Raw genomic sequence first — 17,204 nt, 5'->3', positions numbered from 1 at the left:
CTGGCCCTCATAACAAAAGAGTTTGACACCCATGTTGGAGAACTGGGATTGGATGGTGGATGAAGGTTCAAGTGGTTGCCTCAAGTGATATAGAAAGCAACGACACATGTTGAAATCTCCTGTGGCCAGTGTGTACGCAGAAGAGAAAGGCTAGCATTCAGAATTATTGGTGGGTGGTAAGGAGAGAAAGAACCAGGAAAAAGTGAGAGGCTATAGGGGCTTTTGGAGAAGGGAAAGAGGAAATAGTAGGGGAGGGAGAAATGAGAGCCTTTTGTGGGTCTCCTGTTTGTTTACTTGAAAGGGAGTCTTATTCACTTAAAAGGAAAACTATTTTTTCTCATATATACTGTCAAGAAAAGCAGGGGGCATCTAAAATCCCCATACAAGTTGCAATTACATATAGTACTCCATTTTTGAATAAACTTCCAGATGGGGCCTGGAGGCCTGGAGATCTCATGGAATTACACTAATCCCCAGTTTACATAAATCAGTTCCACTAGTGGAGAAAACAGCTTCTTTGGAGGGTAGCCTCTGTGGCATCGTACTCTGCTGAGGCTCCCCAAACTACACCCTTCCCAGACTCCACCCCCAGATCTCCAGGAATTTCCTAACCCATCGTTGGCAACCCTGATCTTACATTCAGGTTTATCTTCCATTTGGGTTAAAGAGGGTTTTGTTCTTCCATCTTTTCTTCCTTGTCTAAAAGCTTCATGTGTGGAAATTATAGGCAGATAAATATCTGGTTCAGAGACAAAGGCCTCTTCAGACCAAGTCAGGCTGCCACAACTTTGACTGCAGTATCTTCTCACTAGGGTTGCCAAGTCCAATTCAAGAAATATCTGAGGACTTTGGGGGTGGAGCCAGGAGACTTTGGGGGTGGAGCCAAGATCAAGGCTGTGACAAGCATAATTGAACTCCAAAGGGAATTCTGACCATCACATTTAAAGGGACGGCAGACCTTTTCAATTCCTTCCTTCCATAGGAAATAATGAAGGATAGGGGCACCTTCTTGGGGCTCATAGAATTGGACCCCCTGGTCCAATCTTTTTGAAACTTGGGAGGTATTTTGGGGAGAGGCACTAGATGCTATACTGAAAATTTGGTGCATTTACCCCAAAAAACAGCCCTCCCCGGAGCCCCAGATACCCGTGGATCAATTCTCCATGATTTTCTATGGGAATAAATCTTCATTGGGAATAACAGAGTTCCCAGCAGACATTTCCCTCCCCTTTCCTCTCTTTCTGATGACCCTGAAGTAGGGGGGGAGGGCCTCCAAACCGGGGTATCCCCTGCCCCCACCTGGGGATTGGCAACCCTACTGCTAACTCCCAACGCCAACTCGTTAATGAACAGCAGAAGGGCGGGGGTCAGGCCTCAGCAACTTGTAGGCTGGGTTTGGCCAGAGTTGGAATAATTAAGGCTGAGCCTGTGAGCACTGAGACCAAGGAAGAGTCCGAGAAAACAGCAGGCGCTAGGACCCAGCACGCGGGGATGTAGTAGGGCCCATGGTGGCTCCAGGCGTGCTGCTCCTTTGTCGGGACGCGTCTTGTTGCACTGGCCGAGCAACTGAAGGTTGGAAGGGACATGAGTAGGCAAGTGAGCATTAGTCATGCGCTGATTGAGGCAAGGGCTGGCGGGTGACAGCGGAGGAGACACACTTTCAGATTTTTGGAGAGCGGGGGAGGAGGCTGCAAATGCTAGGGTCCCCTGCCAGGGCGAGGGCATTGGGAAGCCTACTTCTCACTAGGGGGAATTGCTTATTTTAAGTGCCTTCAATAGAAAGGTGACCAATCAGGATTACAGCCCAAGGATCTGGCCATGGGCCTGCCTAGAAAGTCTCTCTTAAAGTGCCATGGAGTGTGGCTAACATGAAGAATGAGGCTGAAAGTGAGTGAGCCAGTGTCTTGGCAGGGAGCAGGAATACAAAGCCATCACTAGGCCTGGTGGTGTAGCTTTCAGGTCTGTAGAAAGGTATTTGTTCATTTCATGACTCATCTCATGTGTTGGGTCCAATGGAGCGGAAATGGTTTGTCTTGCTGCAGATGGCAGAGATTTACTGCCAAAGAAAAGAACATTCACACAGGAAGATTTAAAAAAAAAAAAAAACACCTCGATCCTCTCCTTGTGTTTGCCTTATTTATCTTTAACTCTCAGAACAAATTTTATACCAAGGTCTGGTTTTTCAAACACAGTATTTCTACTTGTATAGGTCACATTATATTTCCTTCACCATTATGAAAATGAGAGCAAGCAAGCAGGAGAAAGGTTATATAAATGTATCAGTTTCTCACAGCGGATTATTCCCTTTCCTCTTTAATTCACAAAAGTTTTTCTAAAAAAATTCTGCTAACTCTCTAAAGCCCCCATGATGATGGGCCACTAAACTGCCAGCACTGCACATAAATGCCAGCATTATTGTTGATAGTTCAAGAAGGAAGAACACCCAAATGCTATCTTAAACTATATCTTCATGAAGGCCTTCCTGTACCTTTGGACACGTGGTTCATCACTTTGGTGGTAGTCCAGAAGTGCAATGGTATACAGGTGCCTGGAGTTTTTCAGCATTATCATTTGTGTGATGTTACAAGTGTGTTCCACCAGGGACATGTGGGTTCCAGTTGTCAGGATAACAAGGACTGGAAGACCACACCACTACCTCATGTTCAATTCCATTCCCAAGAAGGGCAAGGTAGTGACCCATCGCATCCTTGACAGTCCTCTGTCTTGTTTCCTCCCAGTGCTTTCCAAACTGCTTTGTTTCTCTTTTGTAACACTGTGAATTGGTTCCACCCATCTTGGACATTTGTCCATTACGCTGTCACTCTGTAACTCGTTATTGACTTAAGTCAGATGCAAGCTAGCTTTCTCAGGATCCTATTGCCACTGCTAGGGAGGGCTGTGTCTCAGTGGGAGAGCATCTGTTTGATATGCAGAAGGTCCCAGGCTCAATCCTGCTCCCACATCTCCAGTTAAAGGATCAGGGTGGTAGGTGAGGTGAAGTATCTCTACCTAAACCCTTGGGGAGGTGCTGCCAGTCTGAGTAGACAGTGCTGGCCTTTGTGAACCATAGGTCTGATTCAGAATAAAGTAGCTTTGTGTGTTTATGCTCTAACTTGGGTGGACATTGAAACTAACCTGGCAGTTTTCCTTCTGAAGATTTGCTGGAGATGCTTCTTAGCCCTGCCTGGACGGTTAGTTCCAGCTATACACAGGTTGCTGTTGGTATGGGAACAAGCAGATTTGAGCGGGAGGGTATTTGTGTACTTCAAGATAGGTACTGGCAGGGGTCATTTTGTAGGAAACTAGGTCGTGGAGTTCATCCAGGGATTGTTATGTAGCTGCACATAATATTCAATGGACAAGGAGATGGAACTCTCAGAAGGAGGAGGTGGAACTCTCAGAAAGGTTCAGAAGCTGCTCTCCTGTGAGCTCCCACTGAATCTGAGGCCTGGGTACTGGAATGTACTGTAATTATGTAAACTAATATGTAACCTGCTCTCTAAATACAAAAAAGGAAAAAGGAACAAACAAACAAACAAAAAACAGGAGACAACTGAAATGTGACCATTCTCCCATGGTCCAGTGTCAGGCATTCTGAACCAATGGGAAATAGCTCCTCCCTGGAGGCAGACAGGGTCACTGACATTTTTGATCTTCTAAGGGAGAAGCTTCTCTCCCCAGCTCCCAGTCTTGGCCCTGTCTGCAGGGCAGTTAGAGGTCACTGGCTGAGCTCCATTAGAGCTCTGTGATCCCATGAACCAACAGTCATTTCCCTCCCCCCCCCCCTTTTTTTTTCTTTTCCGTTCCTTGCTATTCTGTCTCTTCCCACTCACTCTCCCCCCTCCTTTTTTCTGGAGCAGTAGGACTCGGGTTGTAGGGAGAGAACTGCCACATGGCCAGCTGGGCAGAGCTTTTTGCCTAAGCTATCCCCCCCTTTGACGAGGAAGACTGAGATACAGCCATGAGAACTCCCACTTAGGGGTAGAGGAGGCTGGCTCTAAGGATGGCATCAGAGTCGCCAGCAGAAGGGATCACCCAGGCAGGATCCCTCCTCCTTTCCCTCCCTGAAAAAGCAAATGACAGCTTCGGGGGCTCCAGCCTTTAAGTTAAGAGCATTCCCAGTTGCTCCAAAGGCCCACAGAGAATCGGTGGCTGCCATGGTGGTTGCTCCACCTTCCTCCTCCTGCAGCACTCAGGCTCTTGGTGCAGTGACAGACTGTCTGATTGCATGAACATCCCAACGAGCTTCAAAGTAAGGCAGGGTGAACCAGCTTAGGGGTGAGCAGGTTGCTGGTGTTCCCAGCTCACTTCCCTGTGTTTCTTTGTAGTTTTTCTATAGTAAAAAAAAGTCAAAATCATCCCAGAATTTCAGCCCATGCAGGCCTTTCAGAGCATGTGCCACAGGAGGGGTTGGCCTCAGCCTAGACCTTCCTTTGTACCTCCCCCTCTCCTGCCTTAGTCCATGACTCATCCCATGGATCAGAGATGGCAGAAGCCTTTGCCCCAGATCTCTTGGAGGATAATGTTCATTGTAACCTGCAGGCCTGGATCATGGCAGAAATGCAAAAGGAGAGTCAAACTTCCCCTTCAAAGGCTAGCTCCAACCTCCATGGTTCCACTAGGCCCTTTAACAGAGTTAGGCATCACTTGCACTTCAATTCTGGGTCTGGGAATAAGGGAGGGAGTAGGACCCCTTATTCTTAAATTATTCACAGTTACTTAAGTCTTTACATTGAGAGGCTTTTGTTCCAGTGTTTTCCTAAACAGTCTAATGCACTTTCTTTGTATAATCACCAGAGCTTTTTTTTTGCAGAAATGCACAGGAATGCAGTTCTGGCTAGTTTGGTGATGGGGAATGTGGCCTAATATGAAAATGAGTTCCTGCTGGGCCTTTTTTACAAAAAAAAAAAGCCCTGTGTGAAACAATGGTGATGTCAGGGGTTGTGGCTTAATATGCAAATAGGTTCCTGCTGGGCCTTTTTCTACAAAAAAAAAAAAAGCCCTGATAATCACTGACTCTTTTGGTGCCTAGAAGGCTGCTACCCTCTTCCCTGTACCCTAACCCCTTCTCTTGGAACACTACTTCTTGAGTTGTTTAACAGACTTTTAGGTTTCTAAAGGCAGTTTCTAATCACACCAGACCAGGGATCTTTGTGCTCCTCAGAGATAACTCTCCCTGTTTGACTGGGTAGGGATTCTTCTTCTGTCTCTAGAAGATCTACCCTTTCCTTTGGCTTGAATGGGAATCTTCTCTACCACCCACCTCCTTGCCAAACTTTCCCCTAGTTCTCGGCCTGTGTTCAAACTGCTCTCAGACTGTATTAGTTCATTGCTGAAATCTGACTTTGTCAGCACTAAAACCTTCTTCTGCCAGGCTTTCCCAGGCAGTCTCAGTACACTTCTCTTCATTTAAGGCAGGAATCTGAATGAATTCTATTTGTATACAGCTTTTGCAAGACTGGGTTTTTTCCTTCTTAGCTGATGCTAAATAATCAGATTGTGTGAAGCAGCCAGTGACTGAAGGCTTTCGGGCTCCATAAAAAATTAACCGTTCACAGTCCTGTAGTTGTATGTATAGAACTTTTAAGCCTCCTAAAAAGTGCTGTCTTTCACAATACCCTTCAGGATCAAGTCTTTCTGTCCCAAGAAAGGAGGGCAAAAATGCATTCTCTGATGTGGGAGATTATCCAGCAGCCCCACTTGGATGTCTTGTTTCTGGTGAGACTTCTGAATCTCCTGTCAGGATGTGATTCCACGGGCAAGATTCCATGTTCAGCTCTTCAGAGGCTTCTTCTCTCCTTTCAGGATGTGATAGCTGACAAAAGGCACACATTGATTAAGCTTTCAGACAGTCTTCTTCAGATTTTCAATGCTGGCTGCACCCATCCAGACTCCTAGAAGGGTTATCTCTCAGAGAACCAAATGGGACACTCCTGACAATGGATGCCAGCCTTCGAGGTGGGGAACCCATTTTCATGGGGTGGGGGGTGGCTCAGGGACTCTGGTCCCAGGAAGAGACCTGTCGGAGCATCAGTTTTCTGGAACTCAGGGCAATCATGTGGAGTCTCTTAGCCTTTCAATATCTAGCCGGGAAGGATGTCCTTGTGCCCACAGACAACATGACTGCTAAGTACTATATCAATCACCAGGGTGGCAAAAAATTCAGCATCCTTTATGCAGAGGTGATGTAGATATTGCTGTGGGCAGAGACTCACCTCCAGTCACTCAAAGCTGTCATGTGCCCGGGGCATCCTTCATCTTGGTGAACTGGCTCAGCTGGTCTCTGAATCAGTCAGAATGAATGCTGAACAAGGAGACCTAACTCCAGATCTGCCACAGGTTTGGTACAGTAAGGATGGACTTATTCACATAAGAGCTCAATCATCAGGTGCCCAGATTTGTAACAAGAATGAGGTATCCTCAGGCCATAGTAGTAGATTTTCTAAGCTGCAACTGGCCAAATCAACTGCTGTATGCCTTCCCTCCCACCCAACTAATCCAAAGAGTGGTTCAAAAGATCCTATATCAGAGCTTCAGGCCCTTTTGGTGGATAAGGAGCTTTGTATTTAGCATAATGACAGAGTAGTTCTGCGTACTGGCCCAGCCTTTATTCCAAAAGTTAATTCCTCCTTCCACAGGTCAGAGGAACTCGTACTCCCCTCATTCTGCCCTAACCCTAAAAATCCTTAGGAAAGGGATGACATTTCTTAGATGTTGAGAGCACTGAGCTTCTATTTGGACCAGACTGAGTTCTTTTGCAAATCAGGTTCTATGTCTGTGTCTTTTAAGAAGGCATCCTTGAGAAGAGGGTTTCTACTTCCACCCTTAGCAGATAGATCAGAGGGTGTATTCTTTTAGCATATAGACCAGGGACTTTCCACTTCGGACATAACAGCTCAGTCTCTCATCAGCAGCATAGAGGGCTTTCCCTTCCTTAGAGGTGGTCTGCTGTGTAGCCGCTTGGAAGTCAGTTCATTCTTTCACCAACCATTACTGTATTTACAGGGCAAGATCTGCTGATGCAGCCTTTGGTTTTCAGGCTAAAGTTTTAATTCTTTAGGCCCAGGGGCATGCTGCTTTTCTACATCCAATAGGTTCAGACTGCCCTACCCTTGACCACCAGAGAATGGAAAGTTTGTTTCATCGCTGTGAATCTCCCTTTTCAGTGGTCCTAGGGTGGGGCAGTCTCTTTCCATCTAGGGATAGAGCCAGTTCTTCTGGAATGGCCTGTGGCCTGGCTTAAGATATGTTACTTGGGTCCCAGGGGACTGAACTCTTTTGGTGGGACCCCTGCAGGTCTTCTGTTTGATCTTCAGAGTTTGGTGTTTCCACCAATTTTTTGTTGTACTCCTTTGGTTTGGGTTTTTTCCCCCTTCTGTTTATTCTAGCATGATTCTCATGTGTAAAGGATCGACTGCTTCAGAGCCAGGCTGGGAACAGCTCCTCCCCTTGGGGGATCAAAATTGTCAGTGACTCTGCCTGCCTCCAGGGAGGAGCTGTATCCCATAGGTTCACTGCCCCACCCTATGGCCACTGAGTAGTGATCCACAGTAAGTGAAACAAACCTTCCATTTCCCTCCGCATTTATTATGCATAAATTCTCTGCATGGTGTCCAGTCTTACCCAGTTTCCTGATTCCAGCAATGAGGAAATTAGAAACAACATGCTAAAAATGATATTTTAAGAGTGAGTCAGTGGCTCACAGATGCTGATTTTCTCTCTTCACCATTAGTGTTTCTTAACAACCTTCTTCCATACAAAGGATCTTTCCATTTCATATTAAAAGCTAGATAAGCCTTAATATCTACCACACTTACAATGCGATCTTAAGCAGGGTTGCCAGCCTCCAGGTGGGACCTGGGGATCCCCCAGAATTACAGCTCATCTCTAGACTGCTGAGATCAGTTCCCCTGGAGAAAATGGCTGCTATAGAGGGTGGGCTCTATGGCATTATATCCTCCTGAGGTCCCTGTCTCCCTCAGGCTCCATCCCCATATCTTCAGGAGTTTCCCAGCCTGGATCTGTCAAGCCTACCACTCCATACCCTGCCGGTCTAAGGGGAACCTGGCAGCCCTACCTTCTAAGTCCAAAGCCAGTGAGGTCAGAAGGGTGTAGCTCTGTTTAGCTTGGCACTGTCAGTGGCATTTTTACCCTCTCCCCAAAATAGCTACAAAAATGCACCTTCCTTTTTATCATATAGATGACATGAGCAAGTCTTTCTCTCATGCAGACCCTCCCACCATCACAGAATCCAAGAGCAATGAATCTGCTACAGGACGACAAGCTTCACTCAAGTGTGTAGCCTCTGCTGTGCCTGCGCCTGATTTTGAGTGGTACAGAGATGACACAAGGTAATTAAACTTATCATCTTTTTTCCAGCTGCCTTTGATGTTTCATAAAACCCCCTGAGCCCCGTGTTCTCTCTTTTTAAAAGATCATTGTTCTGCAGCTTATGCTAAAGAAAAGATGCTTGAGTTTACTGTCCCAGTTTTGTTTCGTTCACAAATTTGGTGGCCATAGACTCTGCCCCTCCTTTGATGACGGCTTCCCATTTTGTCAATGGTAGTGAATTTTTTTCCCAACACCAAATCAATATCCCCCTACTGGTGTTTATTTCAAAAGCTTTTCTTTATCTTTATTTATGTCATGTAGAATTGGGCATTGGTACAGTCAAGATATTTTGGGCCTACTTTTTTATTTTCTAAATTTTTTCTTCTATAGAAAGGCAGAACTGATTATCATAAGAATCCAGGCACCAGTTCTTCTTTGCAGAGTGCATAAAGGAGTGCTCCATTTCTATGGGGAAAATGTAGACTGTGGTTCAGCAGAACATAAGAACATAACAAAGTCCTGCTGAATCAAACCAGAGGACCATCTAGTCCAGCACTATGTCTCACACAGCATCCAGCCCGTTCCTCTGGAGGGCCAATAGTAGGGCATAGAGGCCAAGGCCTTCCACTGATGTTGCCTCCTGGCTCTGGGATTCAGAGGCTTAGTGCCTCTGAATGTGGAGGCTCCCCTCAATCACCACGGCTAGTAGCCATTGATACATTTATCCTTCATGAATCTATCTAACCCCCTTTTAAAGCTGTTTATTCCTGTGGCCTGAATAGTATCTGCTTTGCATGCAGAAGATTCCAGGTTCAATCCCCAGCATCGATAAGTTTTGGGGGGTTTTTTAAAAAGGGGGGGGGTCAGGTTAGTGATGTGAAATACCTCTACCTGGTACCCTTGAGAGCCACTGTCAGTCAAGCTAGACAGTATATGCCATGGTAGATCAGAATAAGGCAGCTTCACATGTTCATGTAGGGTACTTAGCCTTTCTTTCATCTTTTGCTTTCCCCCTCTATTCCTGCTCACTGATTGGTTTTTGCAACAAAATCAGAGGTCTGTGATCTACAAGGGGGGAAATGTATAAACGGAAATGAGTGGGTCATAGAATCATAGACCTCCAGAGTCATCTAGTCCAACCCCCCCCCCTGCACAATGCAGGAAATTCACAAATACCTCCCCCACACACACATACATCCCCCTGTGAGCCCTGCTCCATGCTCAGAAGATGGCAAAAACCTCCAAGATCCCTTGTCAAAATGGCCTGGAGAAAAACTGATGAGTAACCCCAAAGCGGCAATCAGCATGTAAGAAAAGACCAGGAGAACCTTAGAAGGTCATAGAAAGGTTAATTGCCCTGCTCCTGCCTACCACTTCTCTGCAGGAAATGGTATTTCACCTGCCCTGCTTTGCAAAGGAAACACACTGAAGAGGCAGAATGGATGGTTTTGTGCAAGGTCTGCCCAATGTCAGAGGTCAGCTTTGGTTCAAACAAAAGTCTAACAGACAGGCATCTAAGATGAACTTCAGTCAAATACATACCTGTACCAGAAATGTACTGATTCTGTGGTGGAGCTTGCTCCCCCTCCCTTACTTTTTTGTTTCTTGTTTGCCTTCTCTGTAATTTTTTACCTTCATCACAGATTTTATTCTCTCCATTCTAATTTAATCATAATATTTATTGTTTGTGAAGCTCTTAAAAATTCAGCACTGTGCAAAACACATAAAATGAAAGGTCCTGCCCAATGGGCTTACAATCTAATTTAGATAACAAAATACCAAAAATGAAATAAAAATAATGCTAAATAATAATGTTTATTATTATGCACAAAGTCTCTTGTTTTCTCCCCTTCTTTGTCATTTTTATTACAATCGTATTTTTTCTTTATTTCCTGTATCCCTTCTTGTATTCTTGTATCCCTGTCTCACACCATCTCTGTCTATCTGCCTTCAAATCTATGTTTTCCCATCTTTCTCTCTTATTGGAAAAAGTAAGTCATTCCATATCGTTACGGTACCTGTCAATTATTTTTCTTGGTTCCTCAGGATAAATAATGCCAATGGTCTGGAGATCAGAAGCACGGGCAGCCAGTCCTTCCTGACAGTGGCCAACGTCACTGAAGAACATTACGGCAACTACACTTGTGTGGCCACCAACAAACTGGGAATCACAAATGCTAGCCTATTTCTTTACAGTAAGTATGACAAAGGTGAAGGGAAGCAGCAAGTCAGTGTCACAAAAACATTTACCATGACTTAAGGATGTCCTTCAGGGCTTGGGACTCAGTGTCTACAAGGCATCATTATTACACAAGACACATGTAGGCTCATACTTTCAAACCAGACCTAAACTGCAACAGAACAAAGTGTTTTGCTCTACTATTGTTCTTCAAAGAAGCAGGGGTTCAAGGGGATGGGAAAATCATCAATATTTTAAAACAGAATATTGATACTGAAAATGTTCTGTGGCAGTCAAAACTTTAAAGGGGCGTTTGAAGATCTGGGTATGATGTAGCTTTGCAAATGTAAGAAAGAAGGAAAAGCTGAAGCAAAGACAGGAAGGGGTGAAGAGAGGAACTGAGACCCGAAACAGAATGAGTAAAAAGGTTTGCAAGGGTTTGAAAAGATGTAGCATGTTGTAGGGGCTGTGGGAAGAGATAATGTTAAATATAACACAAATGTAAAAAACAGGAAGCCTGTGCTAACTATATCTGATTGTATTTTTCTCCATGAAAAGTGGCTGTGTAGGAAATATTTCTTCTTTATTTCCTTTAGGGAATTTATACTCTAGCCTTTTAGCATGCAACTCTCAAGGCAGCTTGAAGTGGCCCTCTGTCTATCTTTGCGTCATTGCACATTGAAAATACATTTGCTCTATAGAAGGATAATAAATACTCTTAAATCTAAGTGTTAACTCATTCTGCAGAAAGGGCTACTAAACTATTAGAGATCAGACTGAGACCTCCAACAAATGGCATAGTATCCCATTAAGCAGGAGTTTATATTTTCTGGGGGGAAAGAATGAGACTGAGAAACAAGTCAGAATTTCCCCATTCGCTAGATTTTGCAGTCATTTTTATATTTCCTGAAAATGCCCTTCTTTACATTCAGTGGTATAACTGATTTTGAGAAGCAATCACCATGATTCCTTAACTAAACATCACTTTTTTAAAAAAACAATCATCTCTTTGCTTTCCCATCAGACCTTCAGACCTTTATATCCAAGGTTTTCCTCTGTGTAATAAAATTTGAACATTAGAGCAATCTGTAATTTCTCCTGGGCATTATATATGAGAAATATTTCTTTTTCTAGCAGTAGTTTATTTATAAGGTCTTTACTGAAATGAAATATCCCTGAGATCAAACTCAGCAACACTTAATGGTTTGGATGAGTCCACTACCCAGTGCCTCTGATGATCTCAGAAGCTACAACAAGGGAAGAATATAAACTCATAAATGACTAGGAGATGGATGAACGTTGTCAATACAGTTGTACAAATGGGTAAACTGGAGTAAAAACCTTGAGAGGAACAAGCCCAGTTTTATACAGAAAGCCTGTGACAAAAATAGAGATGCCTGAGGAATAAGGAGACATATATGGGAATCTATTTGTATTTTGTGGTGGTATGGGAAAGTCTCTAGTGTCACTGAGTGTTCCATTTTACATTTCAAAAAATCTAGATCTTGGCAAGGGTATAATTGGTTTATGCTATGATTACAGTGGAGGGAGTTGCTCAAAATGACAGTGGGGTGGCAGTTCTCAAACTGACAGAGGGGTGGGAGATGGTCAAAGGCAACCGTTGAACAAGAAGCTGTAAATAAACCACTTGGAGGGTGTATGGATGTAGTACACTGGGGCCTGTACTAGAGATTGCTGCCCTAGGATAGACAAACTATGGAAGTTTGCTGCATTCATAACAATGCCGGATATTCAGAGCCAGTAACAGCTGTGGAACTGAGAGCAGCTAGGATGCAAGGTGATATGAGCAGAGCAGGTAACCAAGTGCCTTCTGATTGCTTTTCTTTGCATTGGTGTACAGTTTGTTTATTTGGTTTCTTTCTTTTTTTTTACCCTGCTTGGCCCCCACCTTTGTGAGTTAAAAAATGAAGCATGCACACAAAAACAAGAAATCTAGAAAGCAGCAGGTCCCTGGTACACCCCTGAAAACATGTGGCAAGCCATAGACTGGTGATGGATCTGCCAGTATAGCTCACCAAAAGCCAGCCTCAGACTTCAGAGCCCCTCAAAAAAGTGAGCAGATGTTCAAGCCAGGTCTTACTCAGCTGGTTCAGGTGGTCTTGATTTCCTGTCCTACATCTCCATTCTGTTAAGGGTGTGTTCAGGCTCCTAATACTGGGCCAGTTTGAACATCTTCCACTGGGAGAAACACAGTGTCTACTCTAGACATAGCGAAAAGGAAGAGGCAGCACAAGGGATCTGCATTTCCTGTTCTCCTCATGCCAGTGTAATATGCTTAGCTGCTTTAAGAAATACAAATATGAAGAGGTCTTTTATTTTTCTTCACATCAACATCCAATTAACTATGTACATAGTGGGAATCTTTGTGAAAAATAAAGTGGCAGCCCCTTATGATTATAGATGAGCACTTCTTTTCAGATAAGGTGGAAAAACTGAGCAAATTATCCATATAGTCCACGGAGACCAGAAGAAATTTAGCATTCCTGTGTTAAAGTCTGTAATTGGAAATGTGGTAGTCTATAATTGGTCATCATTAGCTTTAGAAAGGAGCATAAAGAAGCACACACCAGTCTGAAATACCCCTCCAAGCCTGCTTGGCTTCACATCCAAGAACAAACCAGAGCAAGAGATACAACCCCTCCCCTTTCGAGTGGTTTTCTTCTCTGGAATCAAAGGCACTGAAGCATCGGGGGGGGGGGAATCTTTTTTATGCTTTTTAATAGAGAACAAATTTGTTCAAAGCTATCCTCCCCTTTGAGAGGCAGATGGAATGCCAGTGCCGGAAGGTTCCATGGTGGTTGAAAAATGACAGTGGCTGAGATTGAAACTGCAGAATGGGGACAAAATGAAATGTTTGTGGCTTTGCCTATAGCAAGTAAGGAAGAGAGAGAGGAGGAGGAGGAAGTGGGGCTTATTGGGTCCTGCAAATTATTTGAAAATACAGTTAGGAAAGGAGCCAAACAAGTGACCCGGTGATCCCAGAAGTATTGTGAAAAGGGTAGAGGTGGGCCTTAATAGGCAATGACACACTAAAACCAAAGAAGCTAAAACCAGGCCTGAGGTAGATGCAAGTGCCTGTCCTCAGCTGAGATTTATACCTGACATTCCTGGTATCTTTTAGGAACAGGAGGATTTATGCCCAGAAATGAAACTGAGCTAGGCAGGAGAGGAAAAAGAGACTGAACTATAGCAACAGGAGTAATAACAAACTGTGGGAGATGGACAGTGCACTGAAATCGATCAGAAATACCCAAGTGCTATCATCACTACTGAAATATAGTGATCACTGCATCAGAGGCCTCTTCTCTAAATGCAACATGAAAGGGAGCATTTGCTTTAGACAGATTTCTGTCACCCTGTGAAGCATTAGCCACAGATATGTGTGGTTAATATATATAATCCTGTCAGTTATTTGATAACCAGTAGTAGGTTAATTGATCAAATTTTGTTCTCTTTAGTGGTATCAGTGGATACCAAACTGGGGGACATTCAGGAAAAAAATAGAGCACTTCCACTGAATCTCAAAACAGATTAATCAATAGCAATCATGCAACCAATTGTGGGGGAGGCGTGTTCTGACACAAATAGCAAGGACTTGAAGCTGGGTTCTGGGTCTAGTCTCACATGAGTAGCATTATCCTGGAGGGCAAGAATCCCCACCTGTTCTTGGGCTTCATTTGGCCAGACTTGACTGAGCTCTAAAGTGCTATGTGCAGTTAGGCAGTGATCTAACTTAGTACAAGGGATACTGTCTGCCAGCCTTGGCTCTCTTTCATCACTGCTTTGCCTCCTCGTGGGCCTGCTATCTCTGTCACTCTTTCAGCATGGGGAGAAGGGGAGATATTGTGGAACTGGTAGTCCAGGATATGGTCTTACAAAGCATGAGACTGACTGCCCAAGATGAGGTATGTCCTTCAACTGAGGCCTCAGGATCCAGGGCCTCTGGATCCGGTAGAGGGCCATTGTCGGAAGGGGGTCGGAGGGGGTTGGGTGTCCCCAGAGCCTCATGGTCTTCCCTCAGGATGTTCTCTGGCTCCTCATGGTTATCATATTAGGAATCTACTCCTGAGTCCAGCTCAGGGGGGTTCATGATATTGGGGGGGGGGGTGGCTAATAAATAATTTTACAAATCCTTACTATGGAACAGAAAAGGTAAATGGAAGATATAATAAAGATTCAGGAATAAAAATTTCCTGAGAAGATTTCTGTCCGTTCTCTTTTCCTAAAGATTTATATCTTATGGCTAAATGGAGAATCCTACAACATAGTATCTGTAAGTAATATTTGAAACAGACAGGAAATCCAGGGCAGTCTTTGCAGTTTGTTTCCTTTGAAGGCAAAACTAGAGACTTATGGTAGTTTTATAGCAGCTTCTCAGCTTGGATAGTTATTTCTTGCTCTCTACGATCACAGAAATATCCTTCTCCTGGGGTGGAAGTTCAGAGTTATGCTTTAATTAGTATGTTTTTAATTATAGCTAAGGCAGTTGCTCATTAATTATTTTCTTTATTTTTCATGATCAGAATTTTGTAATAGTACAGTAACAATAATTAAAAAGCACAATGGCAATGATTAAAAAGTTAAGGAGAAATTACTTTGGCTGCAAGAAGAAAAGGAAGTATATATAATGCTGCAGCCATAGTAAGAGAACAGAAAATAACTGGAAGCTATTTCAGCTGGCATTAGTTCAGAACTAGAATTAGCTGGAAACAAGGTAAGAAGCAAAATTATCAGTACTCCTGATAAGCCTCAGTAGGACTTCATCAGTCTACAAGGACTGGTGCTGCAATTGCAATTTAAAGTAAAAAGTCACCACAAGTCAGGTATGACAAAATGCACAAACATCCCAAATACTGGAAAAGAGCACATTGGCAAGTTCTTCCATAAAAGCTGGATGAGCAAATGATGTCAGTTCCAAGACTAGACTTGCTTGATTTTGTAGGCTATAAATGTAAGGCACTGATCTTCAAGCCATAAGAGTACCCTCCTGCTGGGTTGTAAGTCCCTCTAGGGCCACCATTTTGAACTGCCTTTGGGAAGAACCTGCTTTAAATGCACATGAGTAGAAAACAGGGATGCTACACAAATAGGAAGCAGCAAGATGGAGAAGTGGGGTCATGATGACATGACGGAGATGATTCCGCCATAGTTCTGACACTTGTCTTTTGCCTCTCTACAGTGTACCTCCTGGGTTTGACTTGTTTCCTGCTCTGAGCTCTTTTGGTTTTCTGCCTACAGTCTTGGCTTTGACTCTGCCTACAGTCTTAACTCCCCTTTTCCTGTCACATGCTTGAAGATTAGTGGGTCCTGATGTGGAAAAATTAAATACCACTGTTTTGTCTCTTTTGAAAGCCTTTCTTGACTACAAATGCTATATAAATGCCATAAGTCAATACATAAATAAATAGCCAGTGTGTGTTAAGTGCCATCAAGTCACTTCTAACTTACGAGGACCCTATGAATTAACATTCTCCAAAATGTTCTTTCATTAGCAGTCATTCTCAGGTCTTCCAGACGGAGATCCATGGCTTCTTTTATTGAGTCAATAGCCAGTGTAGGGGGAAAAATCAAAGTCGTGGTGCACACTCTTTAAATAAGTCTACAGACCATCATGTGGACTGAGCAAGATTCTTGGCGCTACTGCATGTGGCAAAATGACCATTGTTTCTTACTCTCCAGTTTCACCATCCAGCGATGTTCTGGAGAAAACATCCCAGTTCTCATGCTGCATTCTGCACTTGTAGAGACAGAAGCCACAGGGAATATTTTATAGAAAACTTTATTTGGTAGCAGATGTTAACATGGGGACTCATTTAGGATGCAATGAATAGGATGTTAGGCAAACCTGTGGTTCACCTCCTTTTCATTCCATGCCTGCCCTAAAATGTTTCACAGAGAGTTATAGTATCAAAGAAAGTCACGAGACAAGGTAGAATTAATAGGCAGAAATGGGGTGGAATAAGAAGGGTGTTGCGCAGCAGGCAGGGGGCAGGTGCTGTGGTTTCATACAAAACCATGTGGTAATGAGGCCAGAATGCTTTAGCGTAACTGCTTGCGAGAAGAAGTGTCTCACCAGCTGTGCAAGAGAAAGGTAATGGGCTTAAGATATTTAAGTGCACTAAATAACAAGGAGGCTTTGTCACTGCAGCTGACTGTTTTCCTGGAACAATAGGCCCCCGTTGCTTTATAAACATGAAGTTCTAGCCTAGCTGTGGCTTTTCCAAGCAAGAAGACAATATCTTCTAGTGCCTGCTGTGACTTCAAACACTCCTGTTAAGGCAGTTAGTGCAAGGAGATCTGTCATTAGTCACAGGGATGTACTTGACCTGTTGCATCATGATTGGTTTGCAGAGTATCAGACAAGTCGGGTTATAAAAGCATGGAGAGTTCTGTGTTAAGGAGTGTCACACTGCTGGTGGCTGAAGATGTGTATAAGCAAATAATGATTGACTGATGCCCTGAAATATCTGCCAAGAATTTTTTTTTTTTTTACCTGTGATGAGCCTCATGCAGGTCCCAAATGATCAGCTTGGTGAATCTGGCATATATTAATTTTGTCAGCAAAGTTACTTCTTAGACTTTAGAGTTCTATTGAAACAAGTGCGATTAAACTCCAGTCGAGCATACGTACAGTGTGTGGTTGTGCTCAGGCACTCCTCTTATACCTCCCATC

General features: G+C 43.8%; 1 protein-coding gene across 3 annotated transcripts in view; it reads left to right on the top strand.

Annotated features, from left to right (window-relative positions):
- The window catches only part of LSAMP (limbic system associated membrane protein), a 2,408,919-nt gene that overhangs the window by 2,342,950 nt on the left and 48,765 nt on the right, over positions 1–17,204 (top strand). For all 3 annotated transcript variants that reach the window (XM_060234657.1, XM_060234655.1, XM_060234656.1), the window contains 2 exons: positions 8,231–8,351; positions 10,378–10,526. In XM_060234657.1, coding sequence (XP_060090640.1) covers positions 8,231–8,351; positions 10,378–10,526 — 270 coding nt within the window. The remainder of the gene's footprint in view (positions 1–8,230; positions 8,352–10,377; positions 10,527–17,204) is intronic.

Source organism: Heteronotia binoei, chromosome 3 (genome assembly GCF_032191835.1).
Source record: "Heteronotia binoei isolate CCM8104 ecotype False Entrance Well chromosome 3, APGP_CSIRO_Hbin_v1, whole genome shotgun sequence".
Taxonomy (NCBI): domain Eukaryota; kingdom Metazoa; phylum Chordata; class Lepidosauria; order Squamata; family Gekkonidae; genus Heteronotia; species Heteronotia binoei.
The sequence above is the reverse complement of the archived record's forward strand: the minus strand, read 5'-3'. Positions and strand labels throughout refer to the sequence as shown.